General features: G+C 49.7%; 1 protein-coding gene across 26 annotated transcripts in view; it reads left to right on the top strand.

Moving 5' to 3' along the window:
• Mical3 (microtubule associated monooxygenase, calponin and LIM domain containing 3) overlaps positions 1–19,024 on the top strand; it is a 209,638-nt gene that overhangs the window by 86,920 nt on the left and 103,694 nt on the right. For 25 of the 26 annotated variants that reach the window (XM_076567844.1, XM_076567846.1, XM_076567867.1 and 22 more), the window contains 8 exons: positions 6,881–7,218; positions 9,774–9,981; positions 11,781–11,897; positions 12,274–12,375; positions 12,769–12,924; positions 14,040–14,140; positions 16,494–16,751; positions 16,953–17,068. In XM_076567844.1, the coding sequence (XP_076423959.1) occupies positions 6,955–7,218; positions 9,774–9,981; positions 11,781–11,897; positions 12,274–12,375; positions 12,769–12,924; positions 14,040–14,140; positions 16,494–16,751; positions 16,953–17,068 (1,322 nt within the window). In that variant the 5' untranslated portion in view covers positions 6,881–6,954. Of the gene's footprint in view, positions 1–6,880; positions 7,219–9,773; positions 10,031–11,780; positions 11,898–12,273; positions 12,376–12,768; positions 12,925–14,039; positions 14,141–16,493; positions 16,752–16,952; positions 17,069–19,024 lie in introns of those variants that run through there. The other variant, XM_076567860.1, reaches the window with a different exon arrangement.

Genomic DNA, 19,024 nt, shown 5'->3' with positions numbered 1-19,024 from the left:
TCAGGGAAGTCAGCCTGCACAGGTCAACTGCATCTCTGTGCCCCACAGGGAATGATCTGAGGAAATTACAAAACAGTTCTATTTATAGTAGTTTCAAGAAGAATGAAATACTTGGGGCTGGAGAGATGGCTCAGAGGTTAAGAGCACAGGCTGTTCTTCCAGAGGTCCCGAGTTCAGTTCCCAGCAATCACATGGTGGCTCACAATCACCTACAATGAGATCTAGTATCTTCTTCTGTTACGCAGGCATACATGCAGCCAGAACACTATATATATATACATGCAGCCAGAACACTGTAAAATAAATAAATCTTTAAAAAAGAATGAAATAACTTGAGAATTAATCAAGAAAATGAATGCCATATACAACAAAACCCCCAAAATATTACTGAAAGAGAGTAAACATAAGCGAGAATACATTCCACATTCTTGTGTTGAAAAATGTAAGATGTCAGCATTATCCAAATACAAACAAAAAACTAAAATTCTTACCAAATTTCTAGGGGCCCTGAATATCTTAAAACAATATTTGAAAGAAGAAAACCCTTGGGGACGCATGCTTCCTGATTTCAGGAATTATTACAGAGCTACAAGCCAGGCCTGGTGACACACAGGTGTAATCCCAATACCGGAAGACGGAGGCCGGAGGGTCAGGAGTTCAAGACCAGCCTCCGTTATATAGTGAGCTTGAGATCAGCCTGAGCTAAACCAGACGGCATCTCCAAGCAAGCAAGCAAACAAAACAAGCCGAAGAGGTGGCTCAGTGACGTGTTTGCCTTGCAGGCACCAGGACCTGGGTTCCGATCCTCAGAGCCCACGGTGTCAAAGCAGGCCAGTGGTTTGTTTGCAGCTGCAACCCCAGCACTGGAGTTCTCTGGCCAGCGGTCTAGCCAGATCCACGCAACTCCCGAACCACCTGTCTCTGTAACTCCCTGTTTCTCTCCCCTCTTCCATAACTCCCTGTTTCTCTCCCCTCTCCCATAACTCCCTCTTTCCCTCCCCTCTCCCATAACTCCCTCTTTCCCTCCCCTCTCCCATAACTCCCTCTTTCCCTCCCCTCTTCTCTAACTCCCTGTTTCCCTCCCCTCTTCTCTAACTCCCTGTTTCCCTGCCCTCTAGGCCTCGCAGCCACTATCCTACGCCCTGTCTCTGATTTTCACTATCCTAAATAGCTAACTTAAGCGGAATCATGGAGCATTTGCCTTTGATTGTGTCATGGTTACAAGAAGGGCCTCACTGTAGCCCAGGCTGGCCTTGAACTCCTTATGTAGCTGAGTCTCACTTTGACCTCCTAACCCTCCTGCCTCTATCTCCCAAGTGCTGGGATTTAGTTGAATTGTGTGTGTGTGTGTGTGTGTGTGTGTGTGTGTGTGTGTGTGTGTGTGTGTGTGTACGTACATACATGTGTGTTGTATATATGCACGTACATACAATTTCTTTATCTAGTCACCTGTTGATGGATATTTGGTTTACTCCCATGTTTTATCCATTGTTAATGATACAGCCGGAAGTAAGAGTATACAAACTTGAGGATTTTGCCTTCCTTCCTTCCTTCCTTCCTTCCTTCCTTCCTTCCTTCCTTCCTTCCTTCCTTCCTTCCTTCCTTCTCTCTCTCTGTCTCTCTCTCTCTCTCTCTCTTTCAGATATACATCTAGAGTTGAGGTCGTTGCATCATAAAATAGTTCTGTTTCTGATTCTTTGAAGAACCTCCATACTATTGAATTTTGGCTTGCTTCCTTAGAACCGAAGCTTTACCTAAGAGCTGTGACTGAGTAGCTGAGAACATTGCAGGAGACAGGGACCCTTTGAGTCAGGCCTCTGGCTGCCCGCGAGGCCAGAGCTCTGGTGTCTATCTGAACACTAGCAGCCCAGCCGCTCAGCTGCAGGACGGCCATTTGAGAATGCAGCCACCCTGGTGATTTGGGTGCTGTTTCAGGGGCAAATCACAGAGATGCTCAATAATCAGAAATGTATTTCATCTGCATTTCCTCCTAACAGTGTTCCAAGGCAGGCGTCCCTGTTCGCCTACTCCCGAGATCTGTTGGGATGCGTTAGTGCCCACAGAGTGGGCCAGGGAAAGGAGCACTTCCTAGATGGCCTTTGGGTTCAAGAATTGTACACCTGCTGGTATAGGTGTATGAGGTGGGCCTCTATTTTCTTATACTTCTGTTTTTTTCCTTTTCCTATTTTTATAAACCATTCCCCTCCCCCACCCCCTCCCTACCATCTGTTCTAAGAGCTGGGAGTCAGGGCAGCTGTTCCTGTCATGAATGAAAAGCACAAGGCTGTTCCCTGTGCTCTTCCAGGCCTGTTTCCCAGCGCTCTCCTCCACAGCCCAAGAATGTGTAAAGGGCTGAGTCAGCAGTCAGCTGCCGTGAGACAAAAACAGGGTGTCATCGGCTGGCAGATCCACACAGATGCTCTGGAAACCTGGAAACCTGGCCTGGCTGCTTCCTCTTCCTCAGGCCCCTCACTTCCCTTGCTGCTGTCTGCCTGCTGTCTGCCGTACTTTGGCCTTTCTGGCCAGGTTTCCTGGTCTCTAGGTTCCTGTGATTATGAGTGTTGATTTTCCCAGAATGCTTGGAAGGGTGGCACACTGGGTGAGGAGAAGCCAGGAAGACTATGATGCAGCTTTGACCTTCAGGACGGGGGAAGTGACGCCTAACAGGATGGGCCCTTCTGCCATTCTTCCTGGCCATTCTCAGTGTGAGTCACAGTGCTGGGCAAGTGCCCTGGGGAGTGAGGCAGTCCTGGTGCACAGCACAGGTGTACAGACGGGCTGGACAGTCCGGTGCACAGCACAGGTGTACAGACGGGCTGGACAGTCCTGGTGCACAGCACAGGTGTAGACACGGGCTGGACAGTCCGGTGCGGCACAGCACAGGTGTACAGATGAGCTGGACAGTCCGGTACACACAGCACAGGTGTACAGACGGGCTGGACAGTCCAGTGCGGCACAGCACAGGTGTACAGACGGGCTGGACAGTCCCGGTGCACACAGCACAGGTGTACAGACGAGCTGGACAGTCCCAGTGCACAGCACAGGTGTACAGACGGGCTGGACAGTCCGGTGCACACAGCACAGCACAGGTGTACAGATGGGCTGGACAGTCCTGGTGCACAGCACAGGTGTACAGACGGGCTGGACAGTCCGGTGCACACAGCACAGCACAGGTGTACAGATGGGCTGGACAGTCCCGGTGCACAGCACAGGTGTACAGACGGGCTGGACAGTCCCGTGCGGCACAGCACAGGTGTACAGACGGGCTGGACAGTCCTGGTGCACCACAGCACAGGTGTACAGATGAGCTGGACAGTCCGGTACACACAGCACAGGTGTACAGATGAGCTGGACAGTCCTGGTGCACACAGCATAGGTGTACAGACGGGCTGGACAGTCCTGGTGCACAGCGCAGGTGTACAGACGGGCTGGACAGTTCCCGTGTGGCACAGCACAGGTGTACAGACGGGCTGGACAGTTCCGGTGTGGCACAGCACAGGTGTACAGACGGGCTGGACAGTCCCGGTGCACAGCACAGGTGTACAGACGGGCTGGGCAGTGCTGGCCGCCCTGGACCGTCTTCCTGCTGTGCTCACCTGGCTCACAGAGGCGAAAGGGGAGGCAGCCCAAGGGACTCTGTCTCGGGTAGTCTTACCCCGGGTGCCTGTTGCATTGTCCTGAGAGCCAGCCTACTTCTGTTTAGACGGTGTCATTAGTGCCTGGCCAGGTCATGATCCCTTAGCCAGGGCACCTAGTGCTTGCCTGCAGAGCAGACACTGCACCCTTTGGGGAACTGGGCCGAGACTGTGCATTAGGTGATCATTTACACTCAAATAGGCCCTGGGATGTTGTTAATGAAAGTGGTCAGCCTTGATGTACTTTGGTGTGGGAATGCCCCGTGGTGGTCAGCAGCTCTGGGGAAGGGAGCGTTTACTTCAGAGTTTGCAGTACCCAAGCAAAGGATGCCAGCTCGGGCTAGAGCTGTTCTTTGGAGAGTAATATCCAAGATGATTGTCAAGGGATAGGATGGGCACAGGGCAACACTACAGCCTGGAAAGGCTTGAGAAGTGTGATGTGAGCCGGGCGGTGGTGGCGCACACCTGTAATCCCAGCACTCGGGAGGCACAGGCAGGCGGAGCTCTGTGAGTTCAAGGCCAGCCTGGTCTGCATAGTGAGTTCCAGGACAGCCAGAGCTACACAGTGAGATCCTGCCTCAAAATAAAACAAAAAAATAAATAAATAAAAAGAAGAAATATGTAGTGTGGAATCTTGAGTATGCTGGATTCAGCAAGAACTCTACGGTTCTGAGTGCATTGCATTCTGGCTAGAGGTAATCAGTGGCTGCCAGCTAGGAACAGAAAAACCACGTTCCTTCTTGGCACGGGTAATCCGGCCAGGTGTGCTCCGAACTTGGGGAATGTTGCGCTGTAACCCCAGTAGTGTTAGGTGTTTGCGAACACAGGTAGGGTGTGGGGGTTGAGGTCGGAAGGGCAGGGCACTGCCCGCCCTCGGAAGCCTGGTTACAGTCAGTCGCTGTTCCTGCCACCCTTTCTTCCGCCTCGTCATAGAGATGTCTGGATTTTTCCACTCTTACAAGTTGTTTTTTTTTTTTTTTTTTTTGGTTTTTCAAGACAGGGTTTCTCTGTGTAGCTTTGCGCCTTTCCTGGGACTCACTTGGTAGCCCAGGCTGGCCTCGAACTCACAGAGATCCGCCTGGCTCTGCCTCCCGAGTGCTGGGATTAAAGGCGTGCGCCACCACCGCCCGGCACAAGTTGTTTTTTTGACTGACTACCATTTCTAAGTCTGGGCTTGTAAGAAAAGAATGGACTCTTTTTATGACCTTCAAAATGTTTTCTTACTGCCATGACCTAAAATAAACCGTTATTTAGGGGAGACCAGAGGATGGTTCCGATTAATCCCAGCATTTCTTTTATTTGTTTTTGTATTTCTTCTTCATTTGTGGCGCTAAGGATGGAGCCCAGAGCCTTTGACATGTCACTGCTCTGCCCTGAGCCACACCCCTAAATAATGCATTCTTCTTTTTTTAAATCCCGTGCTCTTGGCCACATGGATATCGACACAGGCCACGCTCATTAGCAATGTGGGTTTTAGTACCCAGAGCCAGGGGAGGGCTGCTGAGTGCGTCACAGTTTTGTGGTAAGAAGCCAAGCCAGCGTGTGTGGTAAGAATCACCGTCTTACACTCTTGGGCTTGTCCGCTCTCCTGGGAAGCAGGAGGGGAAACGCCGGTCCCTGTACTTCCCACCCCCTCCTACGGAACCCGAGCCCTGTCTCAGGGGTTTGGATTTAATCCCACGAAGCTTTAGCAGGATGTGTAGAAAAGCGGAATGTCCCCCGCTTCCCTGAGCATTCTGTTGCCTGGTGATTTGTCCAAAGAAACAGTTTCATTCAGTCTCGGGGTCATCCCTGTCATAGAATCTGGGGTCTGTCTCTGAGAATCGGTTCCATCAGCACCAACAGCTTGGGGGCTCCCACCAGCGTGAGTCCATTCACTGGATAAAGGGCTGCTCCTTGCCCCTCAGTAGTAAATGCAGTGCATCTCCACAGTTGTTGTTGTCATCGTCGTCGTCGTCATCGTCGTCATGTCCCCCCCCCCATCCCAGAGTAAAGCCTCTTCATAGCAAAGCTCCACCCAGTCTCCTTTATCCCAGAGGCAACTGATGATGAGTGAGGTGTTCTAACTGGAGCACTCCCAGAGTGCTGTGGCCAGAATTGTCCTAGCATTTGACTCGAAGGACTTGAGGGCTCCCAGAGGTGGCAGGTCATCAGTCCTTCCTCCTCACTTTCAAATGGGAACTCAGAGCCACGGGAGGAAGACTGACTTCCCGAGGGTCACGCAGCAGCCAGTGCAGGCCCCGGGCTGGGGTGGACTTCCTGCACTCGTGGCTCTTTGTCTCTGGATAGTAGTTCCAATAAAACATGGCAGGAGAGACGGGCGAGGAGTGGGTGCAGACGTATGTAAGGTTGCTGTTTCCCACCTGGTCAAAGGTTTGTCTGCACCCATACGGGGAGACTGGTGGTGGCCATTTCTGATATTCTGGTATGGGTAACATCATTATTCTAAAATATGAATTTGGAAATGTGGCTATAAACTCACCCTGCATGTACCATGTGCAGTGGAAAACTTTGTGATTCTGATGTGTCAAGGGACTCTCATGTGTCTGTCCTCTGCTTCTTAGCCACCTCTGACACAATCCTTTGGCTTTCTTCAGCCTTCTCTGTACTAATTCTTGCAGTTGTCTTTGAAGAGGGCGTCTTCCTGATGGCCTCTATCAGATCAGCATAGCTCAGGTCTTGTGCAGAGTCCTGGGTCCTTCTTGCTCATAGGCCGTCCCATTGTGTGCCCTCTGCTTAAATATTTCCATTCCTTCCATATAAACCTGGTCTCCCTCCTCAGCCACTCAGTAAACTTCAAGGTTAGTCATATTAGTACTTCCATTTAGTGGGCTCAAGACAGTGAGCTCATCAGCCAGCCACACAAAGGAGTGCTTATGCTTTTAATCTTTTGGCTTGCTGTAGTTTCCCAGATTCCTGGTGGCCTCCATCAGGAAACTGGGACTCACTCTTGACCCTCACGGGACAGCACAGCTGGAGCGACCTCCCTGCCCAGTCCTGCCTGCCCTCCTTGCCCAGCTGAAGCCTCCGCCGTCCCCGAAGAGGCCATCGTAGTATGTCTCTCTGCTCATGTTGCCACCAGACTGTCAGCTCCCCAGCACCCCGTGTGGTGCCTCGAGTGTTTTCAGTGCACGTCCGTCAAGGACGTGAGTGGTGTCCGTCTTTGGGAAGGAGCACGTCTCCGGGGACATCTCATAAACACAGAGAGGCTAACCATTTTCTTTCTCTCGCTTGTGTCCCGTTAGATTAAGGTGACAGAGCCAGGTGGATCCGCAGCCATTCCACTGCCCCTCGGGGGTCGTGCCAAGAGCAGGGGAGCATGGAGGAGAGGAAGCAGGAGACAACCAACCAAGCTCACGGCCTCTTTGACCACTTTGTCCAGGCCACGACCTGCAAGGGAACCCTCAGGGCCTTCCAGGAGCTCTGTGACCACCTGGAACTGAAGCCCAAAGATTACCGCTCCTTCTACCCCAAGCTCAAGTCCAAGCTCAACTACTGGAAGGCCAAAGCCCTCTGGGCCAAACTGGACAAGCGGGGCAGTCACAAAGACTACAAAAAGGGAAAAGCGTGCACCAACACAAAGGTAAGCCTGGCCGTTCCTGGGACACGGGGTCACCCACACGGGGACTTCAGCTGGCTTCCGGGAGGACTGGAGGAGCAGAGGGCAGGGGAAGAGCAAGGCCTCAGCCCAGCTGAAGGGGTTAAACTTGGTCGAAACTTTGTTTCCTGTGTTCATTTGACACTCCCCTCACCAGACCCTGAGTGGATTTCATGTATTCTCTTATTGAACATTCAAAGCTTGAGAGCAGGTGGATAGAGAGTTTCTATTTTTCTGAAGCCCCCCCCCCCCAGCCCCAGCCCCAGCCTCACTGTTAAGAGGATGCAGATGCAGCTCTACGAAGCCAGGCCCATGTGAGTATACTCTCTGAATGGGACTTCATGGGTCTTGGCCTGGCATCTTTTCCAGAGCCATCTTTCCATGTTCAGCACCTGGTAAGGATTTGTCACAAGTGTCAGGCTTCTTCCCATCCGTAGTCTGAAGGTCGACTGTAGTTCACAAACAAGGACCTTGTGGATGGAAGTATTTCTGTTGCTGTCTTCCCGGTGTGGAAAAATGGAGTTTCTGCAAAATCTGCTTGGATTGAAATCTGAGATCTGCACTCACCTGAGTGGGAGTAAGAGCGAGAAGTGTGCACTCACCTGAGTGGGAGCAAGAGTGAGAAGTGTGCACTCACCTGAGTGGGAGTAAAGTGAGAAGTGTGCACACATTTGAGTCGGGAGTAAGAGTGAGAAGTGTGTACTCACCTGAGAGGGAGAAAAGTGAGAAGTGTGCACTCACCTGAGTGGGAGTAAAGTGAGAAGTGTACACTCACCTGAGTGGGAACAAGAGTGAGAAGTGTGCACTCACCTGAGTGGGAGCAAGAGTGAGAAGTGTGCACTCACCTGAGTGGGAGTAAAGTGAGAAGTGTGCACACATTTGAGTCGGGAGTAAAGTGAGAAGTGTGCACTCACCTGAGTGGGAGTAAAGTGAGAAGTGTGCACACATTTGAGTCGGGATAGGTGTGAGGAAGAGAAGGGGACGGAGGCAGTCTCTGCCTTCCTCTTTGAAGAACTCCTGTGAGAAGTCTAGGAAAAGGTAGTAAACACATCTCCTGTAGCTCCAGGGCTGTTATTTCAGCTTTTTGTGACTTTTAATTTATCCTGTGGGACACCTGGAGACCCGTCCCATGGAGAAGTTTGAAGATTTGAAGGCACGATTCTCATGAGTGACTACTAGACTTTAATTAATTAATTTATTTATTTTTTGGTTTTTTGAGACAGGGTTTCTCTGTAGTTTTGGTGCCTTTCCTGGAACTCACTTGGTAGCCCAGGCTGGCCTTGAACTCACAGAGATCTGCCTGGCTTTGCCTCCCGAGTGCTGGGATTAAAGGTGTGTGCCACCACCGCCTGGCTAGACTTTAATTTAAAATAAAAGGAGGGGCCTAAGGGGAGCTCACAGGTAGACTACTCAGCATCCCCTCTTCTACACCCCAAAAAACCTCTCTTTCTCTCTCTCACACACACTGAGTAAGAGAGAGCACAAAAAAAATGAAGACAAAGAATACAGAGTCAGAGCATTGTGTATCTTCCTTCTGAGCATAAAGCACAGGCTGCTTAAGGTCAGTGTTTGTCCTGCCCCAGGGAGCTTAGCAAGAGCATTTCCCTAAGCTTTTTGTCTAGAAATGACTTTAAACCTCACATCAGGGGCTGGAGAGAGGGCTCAGCAGTTAATATCACTGGCTGTTCTTGCAGAGGACTGGAGTTGGGATCCCAGCACCCATACTGGGTACCTCACAGTCGTAACTCTAGCTCTAGGAGATCTGACACCTTCTTCTGGCCTCCTTGGGTACCTGCAGTGCATATACATGCAGACGGACAAGAATAAATATATTTTAAAACAAGACAAAACAAAACTCCAGTTCCAGGACATCCAGTGCCTCTTCTGACCTCTGCTGAAGGAGTTCAACAGATGGTGTACACACATACACTCAGGCTCACACACATACACTCAGGCTCACACACGTATCTCAGGCTCACATACACACACTCAGGCTCACATACATACATACACTTAGGCTTACACACATATATTCAGATTCACATACATGCACTCAGACTCACATATCCACACATAAAATAAACAAACAAATATTTAAAAACAAACAAACAAAAATTCTTCCATACATGAACCTTTGGGTCTTGAAAGTTGCCTCCTGGGAGGCATTTGCATGGTAGAACCAGACTTGATTGCCTGGATGTAGCTAATCATCTTACATTTGGACAGCAGTCTGCCTGTGACTTAAGAGCTTCCTAAGGGTCCTGTTTTGATGAAAGATGAGATGCGATTTTCATGCTGTTTGTTGAGATGATGACCCACTTAAGTCTTGCTGATCTTGAGTCCTCCAGGTAGACATGGTAGGGTCCTTCTTCTCTGTGCACAGCCATCATGAGCTTTTTCTCTAGGCCATTGCAGGGGCTCTGTTATCCTAGGCAGGCTTCAGGTGTCTTGGTCCTGGAGTATGGCCCTAGGGGGGACAGTTATAGGAAGTGTGTTTTGAGAGGTGTGGCCTCAGCCCTGAGAACACCTGTGTTTTCCAGTGTCTCATCATTGGAGCTGGCCCCTGTGGTCTCCGCACAGCCATCGACTTGTCCTTGTTGGGAGCCAAGGTAGTTGTTATTGAGAAGCGAGATGCCTTCTCCCGAAACAACGTCTTGCATCTCTGGCCCTTCACCATACACGATCTTCGAGGTCTGGGTGCCAAGAAATTCTACGGCAAGTTCTGTGCTGGAGCCATCGACCACATCAGTGAGTACCACCAACTCTTCCTGCTCCCTTGTTCAGTGGACAGAGACAGGTAGGTGACCTGAGGACTTCCTCCTCAGCCAGGATGTGCACCTGCCACCAGTGTTCTAGAATCTAGGCTTCTAACCTCAAGTGGGTCTCTTGTACAAAAAAGAGTTAGAGTTTGGCTTAAAGATTCTTAGTTCGGGGCCAGGCATCGTGGTGCACGCCTTTAATCCCAGCAATCAGGAGGCAGAGGCAGACAGATCTCTGAGTTTGAGGATAGCCTGGGCTACTGAGCGAGTTCTGGGACAGCCAGGGATACATACAGAGAAACTCTGAACACACACACACACTCTTTGTTGGGTCTTGGGACTCTTGCTAAGTACCCACGGTATGTACAGTGGAGGAGGAAGGGTAGGCATTGGAAATAGGTGGACAGTTTGGATTTCATCCCTCTGGTCATTCTTAGTTCAGTGAAAGAGTGCATTGGCTTAGGTTCTATGTTGTGATCTTGTATACCCTCTATTAATGCAGGAAAACAGTGCCATGGGGACACAGACGTGGGAAACCACACACAAAGAAGTAAGAGTCATAGCTTGGACACAAATGCCAAGTCTGCAGTGAGAGTCTGTGTTCTGGTGATAAATGAAGTCAGAGCCTTGTATTTGTCTCAAGATGGTCTTGTTTTCACGAAGTGGCGTATCTGAAACCAGTTCGGAACAGTGTCTGCATCATAAGCTGGAGACGTCTTTTTACTGTCATTAATTAGTCTAGGGAGATGTTAGTGAGGAGCATTTGTTCTGAGCTCCTCCATCTGTGACCTGAAAATATTCAGCCATTAGAGCTTTCACGGTTTGAAGTGGTTATACCAATTTATCCAACACGAGCTGGCGGCTGCCACATTCCTCTGGCAAGAGGAGGTGCTCAGCCCATCTGCCAGGCTGTAATTTGTAAAGCATCTTGGAACCCACAGTTGTCTGCAGAAATAAAGTGTGTGCTAGCAGAGGCCTCAGTGAGTCTTGGGGAGTGTGACTCAGAAGGGCGAGGATGTGGGCAGCTGAGGAGAGTAACCAGGATGACTTCCCGGGGGATTTGCGCGTGCTCATAGCTCATTAGTCACAGGCTGCAGGTAGATTTGACCTTAAGAGAGGACCAAGGGTTGCTGACTGACTGGATCTGTGGTCCTTATCTGTGGCCAGGTTTATTTTAGGGCAGAGGCATCTTGGCCAGGGACAGGATTTCTGTCTCACTGTAACCTCTCATCGATGCCAGATCTAGTGGGATTCATCAAATATGTTTATTACCGTGATAATGAGCAGGAGTCAGTCCTTTTGGACCTCAGTTTCCACACCTGTACGTCACAGGTGGTGGGAAACGGTAAGAGATAGGGTGGGGTTGTGGTTTCTTTGGTGTATCTGGTAGGAGCATGTGAGGCCAGCAGGGGCTTAGATTGGAAGACGTGCTATGGCGTCTGACCTGTGGGTTCACCTCTCCTGTGCTGGCAGTAGTGGGTGCCTCTGAAGGCTGTGGATGCTGCTGAAAACAGAGGCTCTCACTGGACCCTCTGTCGTCATGTTAGGTTATCTGGGATACCCACCCGGCTCCAGAAGTGGGGTGGCCTAGTCTATCCAGAGTGTTTCTTCCACTGTTAGATGTTACCTTTACAACATGGAGAAAGAAAGAGAACTGCTAAGACATGTCTCTGCTGAGACAGCCTTTGGGAACCGAAGCAGACATGGATGGAGGGGAGCCTGAGGGTAGGCACCACAAGGCTGTCCCCTTCCTGTCCCCTTGCCATCAAAATCTTTGTGTTCTTCTAGGTATCCGTCAGCTCCAGCTAATCCTCTTGAAAGTAGCTTTGATCTTAGGCATTGAAATCCATGTGAATGTGGAATTCCAAGGACTTGTTCAGCCTCCCGAGGACCAAGAGAATGAACGTGAGTCGGACTGGACAGAGGAAGGCATGAGGGCCCTGAGTGGGTGAGAACAGATGAGATCATGGGAGGAACCAGAAGACCTTGCAGGTGGTTTTCAGCGCTGACTAAAGGGGCTTTGTTCATGCAGCCTGGGCTTTTGAGGACTTCTGGCTCGCCCGAGAGGCCTTTGACATGGTATTAGGCGTGGCAGGCATTTGTATTATAGGAAATGCAAAGGTAAAGAAAGCGTCTTTGTGAGCTCTTGTCAAAACTTTCCGTGCAAGGCTGGCCCCTTATTCTGTTACATGTAGTGCTTTGAATTGGGACGCCGTGTGATCTGTGTGTCTGGGTGTGACTTCCTCTAGGTTGTGACCTTCATTTTGCCTTTGGTCCACAGGGATAGGATGGAGAGCATTGGTGCACCCCAAAACTCATCCTGTATCAGAATACGAATTTGAAGTGATCATTGGTGGGGATGGGCGGAGGAACACCCTGGAAGGTACTGGCTTTGGCCTGTTCTCTCTTGCCTGGCTTATCACAGAGACCACAGCCCTAAGAACGTGCATGTATGCTCCCCAGTCGGTGCCTGAAAGGGATATTTCCCACAGAACACTAAGAGACAAGCTGTGCTTAGAAGTATCGGTACCACAGCTTTTAGTCTATGCATGAATATGCCCGGCACACAGCACCCCTCCATTTTAGGGGTAACCTTGAGTACTGAGCAGGTAATCTGGTCGCACGGATTTCACATCGTCTGTGATGTGGGAGGGGACTTCCTTCTAGAGTTCTTCCTGAGTTCCATCCCTGTTAGGTGAGCCACCCACTCCCCTTGATTCTGGCCCCCCAATACCCTCTCGTTTGAAGTCCTTACCCCTGCTCTCTTTCCCTCTAGGATTTCGTCGGAAAGAATTTCGTGGCAAGCTAGCCATTGCCATCACGGCAAACTTCATTAACCGAAATACAACCGCAGAGGCCAAAGTAGAGGAGATCAGTGGTGTGGCTTTTATATTCAACCAAAAATTTTTCCAGGAGCTGAGAGAAGCCACAGGTTGGTGTCAGGGCCTGCAGAGCCCAGAGGTTGTTGGTGTGGGTGGCCACGGATGTCACTTCTGTGTCCTTGGTCCTCTGTTCCTCTGCCCCTCCCGTCCTGTGTCCTTAGCATGTTTCCGCACTGCGGCTTTCGTGGGTCAGTCCTCAGCACAGTGACCAGGCCGCTCGGGGATTTGTTTTTGTTGGTTTTGCCTTCTGCCAACTCATCCCGGCTCCTTCCCCCGCCCTACAAGCCAGGCTCTCTGCTGGATGAGCAGGCTTCCCACTGGCTGGTTTTGTTGACATCGTGACCTTTGCTATCACTGTAGCCTCTGAGGTCATCTGGGCTCACCAGCAACCATTGCTGGACAGGAATGGGGTTGTGTGTGACTGTTTTCTGATGGATTGAGTTAGATATGCTGCTGCAATGAAACAGAAAAGTATCTCCATTCTGATTTCTAGAGCTTGATTTCTTTCCATTCCATGTGTCTCTCAGGTTAACTGAATAAAAAATTCAGTATTTCTCTCTCTGCATATATATTTATTTTGGTGTTGGTTTTGTTTGTTTGTTTGGTTTGGTTTGGGTTGGGTTTTTTTGGTTATTTGAGACAGAGTTTCTCTGTGTAGCTTTGCACCTTTCCTGAAACTCAATCTGTAGCCCAGGCTGGCCTCAAACTTACAGATATCCACCTGCCTCTGCCTCCCAAGTGCTGGAATTAAAGGTGTGCGCCACCACCGCCTGGCTTCTCTCTCTGCATTTAGGTGTCTGTCCTGTTAGAAATCTAGGCGAAGCCTCCAGCTTCCTTGGTGATTATCAAAGAGGTTTTACCTGGTACATAACCCATACCCTCTTGTAGACTGGCCAGCCTCTGCTTTACTTTTCCCATTTTCGTGTTCTGTTTACTGTTGGTTATTGTTTTTAGGATAACCTAGGATACTCAGTGAGTTTTAGGGCTTCACAAAAGAAAGCCAACCTCGCGATTTCCATGCACTGTGCAGGAAGTGAGGATCTGAGCCTAGACAGCTTTCCTGCCTGGTGCTCTTCAGCGCTTTCCCTGAGAGCCAGGTCCAGCCTTGTGGATTCCATAGTGTCCTGTCTTCCTGAATTCTCACCTGTCTGTCTTCTGGTTGCAGGTATTGACTTAGAGAACATCGTCTACTACAAAGATGACACACACTACTTTGTCATGACGGCCAAAAAGCAGAGTTTGCTGGACAAAGGGGTGATACTGCATGTGAGCAATGGATTTCTTTCGTCAGCGTCTCTGTTGAACTGCTTGATAGGATCCCCAAGAAGAAGTTTAGTCTGATGGGTTTTTCCTGTAAGGGACTGAAAATGACACTGAGCACATCTGGAAACCCATGCTATTTATTAGTTTAACTTAAAATATTTTTATTATGGAAGATTGAAGCTATAAACAGGAGGAGGGCAGAATGGGTCTGTGTGGCCATGATTATGATTAGCTTTAACAGTCACCAACACGGCCAGATTGTTTCCATAAGCCCAACTCCGTCCTCTCTCCCCTTTTAGGGCAACTGTCGGATGTCACGCCCTGCATGACTAGCCAGTTTAACTTTAGGTAGCCTGATTTAGAGTTATATTGAATTCCATACATGACAATCATTGATCATACACCCTCCCACACCTTCGGGGACTGAACCGAGGGCCTTGTGCATGCTAGGCAAGAAGTCTGCCACTGAGCTACGTCCCTAGACTTTGTCTCAAAGAACTATTTCCTTCGAGACAGGCTCTTACTAAGTGGCTCGGGCTGGCCTTGAAATAACACCATAGCCCCAGGCAAGCCTTGAAAGGGTAGCCATCCTGCCTTAGCCTCTGAGTAGCTGAGATTATATGCCCACCAGGGCCCACATTAGTGGGTCCTCTTTTGGGGGGCAGAATGGCAAGCGTTGAACCAAGAAGCAAGCCCTTGGTGTTTACAGTAGCCTGACAGTGACTCAGGTTTTACTGCAAATGTGGTTACGTGAGGTCCAGGGAACACTGACCTGACCAGATCAGGGTATATTTAAGGCTCTTTTCTAACTAACAGCAAAGGCCTGATGTCTATCCTTAGCCACTTCCTGCTCAGCCCTTTTTCTGGATGACTAATTGTATGATATACCCTGAGCTGAGGACCTGAAATCTAAATCACAGGCCAGATGGTCCCTTAAGGAGCAGTGTGGCTGTCATCTCACTTGGCCCCGCAGATCTGGATGTGAGAACCACTTTCTCCATGCGATGAATGGATAGAAGAAGCCTCAGATGTGCTGACCGAGCCCGTCCAGTTCCCACCAGCCCCAGAGCTGACTCTTAGGGAGCTCTTTGTGTCTGCAGGGTGCTAACACATCAGGTCCCTTAGAGTGAGTCACGCTATCGCTTTATCCATAGTAGACTGGGGAATGAGCTGACAAGCTAGTGCTTGGGACACAGAGTCTCCTTTCCACCGGGAACCCGTCTCGTGTCTGCATCTCAGCGTGGCAGCCCTGTGTGCGCAGGGAACAGCAAGACAAAGCTCTTGGTACAGAGTTCCCTGCCAAACAAAAGCAAGGCGTGTTGAGCTGGATGCTTTTCTAAAGCCGGCTGGTTCATTATCTGGGGCTCTTCTGTTGCTGTTAGTACTGCAGTCGGGATGCCTGAGGACAGAGTTAAGACTCAAACCAGCCATCCATGCCGATCTGGGTTATCAGTTAGAATTGAGTAAGAACAGTCTGGAATGCTGAGGTCCGGTTTACTTTGCCTCTCTGCTTTTGTAGTGTAAGGGGTTTATGCTGCTAAATACTAAAGCCGCCGTGGCCACTTAACAGTGAGCAAACAGAATTTCCAGGACTGACTTGAGTGTTTGTGTTTTGGCTTTTGACAGCTTATGGCTGTAACTGAGTACCATTGGGGGGCACCTGGAACCCACAGGCCCTACTTCAGGGGAGCAGACTTGACTCAGTGCACAGGACCCTCCAAAGCCGAGGAAGGGTTTCTCGGTTCTCTGCATAGAAAGCCCTTTTGATGCTTCCGTCCTTTTCATTTGTTGGTGGGTTTTCACGGAGCCTAGCAGAATCCTCTGTGTGATTTAGAAATCTCTAGATCTCTCAGTGTGTTCCCTCTCGTCGTCCAGGACCTGCTCTTGCTCCACACCACACTTCTCTTTGCACTAAAGTTTTCAGATTTCCTTTAGGTTTAATAAATCTGAATTTCTTGCTGCCAAAAACCATCAGACACCCAGATTAAAGTGATTGTAGGAAATACCACAGACTTTAAAATGCCTTCTCAGTTTATAGGTGCTGTTATGTGGCTATTTTACTTGATAATTGTAACAGCTCTGAGATAAATGCCCTTTGCCGCTAGTGAGTGGGAAAGCCAGGTCCATTTAGGCAAAGCTGATTCACTCTTAACCAACACCACCCCCATCCCTGTTCTTTTTAATTGATGTAAAAGATTTGGTTGAGGTATGTAAAAACATCTTAGGGAGAAAAAACACCAAGAGACAAGGTCATGTTTGATGTTCGTTGTGGGGTTGTAGCTGGCCAGGTGGGCAGCTACCCACTACACATCCCGCCTTGGGCTTCTCCATCCTGGCCTGTGCTCTTTCTGGACAGGACTACACAGACACGGAGCTGTTGCTTTCCCGGGAGAATGTGGACCAGGAGGCCCTGCTGAACTACGCCCGGGAGGCTGCAGACTTCTCTACCCAGCAGCAACTGCCTTCTCTGGACTTTGCCATCAATCACTACGGGCAGCCTGATGTGGCCATGTTTGACTTCACCTGTATGTACGCCTCTGAAAATGCAGCCTTGGTACGGGAACAAAATGGACACCAGTTACTAGTAGCTCTGGTTGGGGACAGCCTCCTGGAGGTGAGTACTGAAAGGGGCAGAGAACTAAGGGGCAGAGGCCCTGGTAACTAGGAGATAGTGATGAGCGAGTCTAGGTGTTCAGAGACTCCTTACAAGAATTGCTCCATAGAGGAGAAAGGTGATGGTGGGCCCCGGGTCACTGGTTTATTTCCCTCTTTGAGTAGCTGAGTTACTTTAACTCTGTGTATATCTCTTTTTCAGCCTTTCTGGCCAATGGGAACAGGAATAGCCCGGGGCTTTCTGGCTGCTATGGACTCTGCCTGGATGGTACGAAGCTGGTCTCTGGGCACCAGCCCCTTGGAAGTCCTGGCAGAGAGGTAATGGGAAGAGGTCATGGATGCCTCCTACAGGACTGGGGAAGTGGGCCTGCTTACTCCTCGGCCGAGTGTGATTTCTTCCTCCCTCTGGTTTGCTTGTTCTTTTTAAAAGATGTGTTCATCAAGTAGAGGAGGGAAAGTTTCTGTCTTATAAGCGCACAGACACTTCAAGGTGATGATCTGCCGAGGCTGCTCTTCTCATACCCCTCCTCAGATAGCATCTCCTGTTGGCATGTGGTGTCTGCGTCTTTGTGCACCCCTGACTGGTCCTGACTCCTTCCCATTAACTACATGCGGAAATGCACAGGAGTAGCATGTTGGCATCCATGTTCCGTGAGCCAGCGTGGCAGTGGGAGCATGTCAGCTGTGGTCATCAGAAGTGGCTAGCTGAAAAGAACACCCCAGCATGCTTGTAAACATTTCTTGAACCCCTGGAGGTCAGATGTTTGGAAGCAGATGATTGTAAATGAGGCAGGGACATTAGGATTTACCTGCTGTCTACCCTGACCAGGAGAAACAGAAATGCGAGATTTCCTGGATGAAAATATTATTCTCTGATAATTGATATTATTACTTGTCTTTTGCTGTGACAAAACATCATGACCAAGACAGCTTATAGAAGAAAAAGTTTATTTGGGGGCTTACAGTTTCAGAGGGCCACCATGATGACCAGGGTGGGGAGCATGGCACCAGGCAGGCAGGCATGGTGCTGGAGCAGTAGCTGAGAGCTCACATCCAATCCATAGGCCTGAAACAGAGAGACAGCTAAGTGTGAATGGTGTGGGCTTTTGAAACCGCTAAGCCCACTCACTCGCAGTAACACACCTCTCCAACAAGGCCACACCTCCTAGTCCTCCCTGAACAGTTCCACCACCTGGGGACCAAGTATTCAGGCCTAAGAGTCTTAGGGGGCCATTCTCATTTAAACCACCACATTTCAGCCCCTAGTCCTCATAGTCTTGTGGCCATATTGAAATACAAAATGCATTTAGTCCAACTTCAGAAATCCCCATAGTATCTCTCTCAGAGTCTTAACACTTTAAAAGTCCACAGTCTCTTCTGAGATTCAAGGCAGTCTCTTAATTGTAAGCCTCTATAAAACCAAAAAGCAGATTACATACTTCCAACCTACAGTGGCGTAGAATATACATTACCATTCAAAACTGGTAGAATGGGGATAGAATGAGGAAATACTGGGGCCCCAACAAGACTGAACCCCACAGGGCAAACTCCAAATCCTGTGGCCCCGCATCTGATGTCAGAGGGTTTAGAAGGCTGTGTCCTCGTCTGCAGCACACTTCTCTCTTGGCCTGGTTCCTCTCCCTGTGCCACTCTCCCTGGCAGACATTCCAAGGTTCTGTCACTTCCAACATCCTGGCATCTCCAGCACAGCAGGCTTCACACAGTGGCCCCTCAGGACCTCCATGCAGGGGCTCCCCTGCCTGCCTTAGCCTGCCTCGGCAGCTCTTCTTAACCTAAGAGGAAGAGTCCACAACACCTTTACTCCTGTGTCCTCGTGACCCTACACTTGAGGGTCTAAACCCTGAACCTTGCAGCTGGTATTTCCAAGTTTGGCTGCCCACCTGGGATGGGGCCTGGCCCCTCCTTGGATTACATTTTCATAAGTTTTGACTGGTTACTTTTAGGAACAGAAAATCCCTCAGGCCTTTTCCTTTTCACTAGCTGCAGGGCTAGCTGGGTGGGACCTTGCCCCAGGGGAACCGCTCCCTCTTACCCCTGCACACCAGGCCTCTCTCTGTCTCTTTCAGCACCAGCCTTGGTGCCAACATTAAGTTTTCTTGTGTTCTCAGCTGTACGTCTCGTATTTCTTTCTCCCTGTTGCTCTCTTTCATTGTAGACCTGCGTAAGAACAGTCACTAATAACCATGTGACAGGGTGAATATTAGGCTATCTTGAAATTTTTTTTGCCGGTAAAATTAGTTCAAAACACTTCAA

Source organism: Peromyscus maniculatus, chromosome 3, assembly GCF_049852395.1.
Source record: "Peromyscus maniculatus bairdii isolate BWxNUB_F1_BW_parent chromosome 3, HU_Pman_BW_mat_3.1, whole genome shotgun sequence".
NCBI classification, from domain to species: Eukaryota; Metazoa; Chordata; class Mammalia; order Rodentia; family Cricetidae; genus Peromyscus; species Peromyscus maniculatus.
Note: the sequence above shows the minus strand (reverse complement) of the source record. Positions and strands in the feature narration are given on the sequence as shown.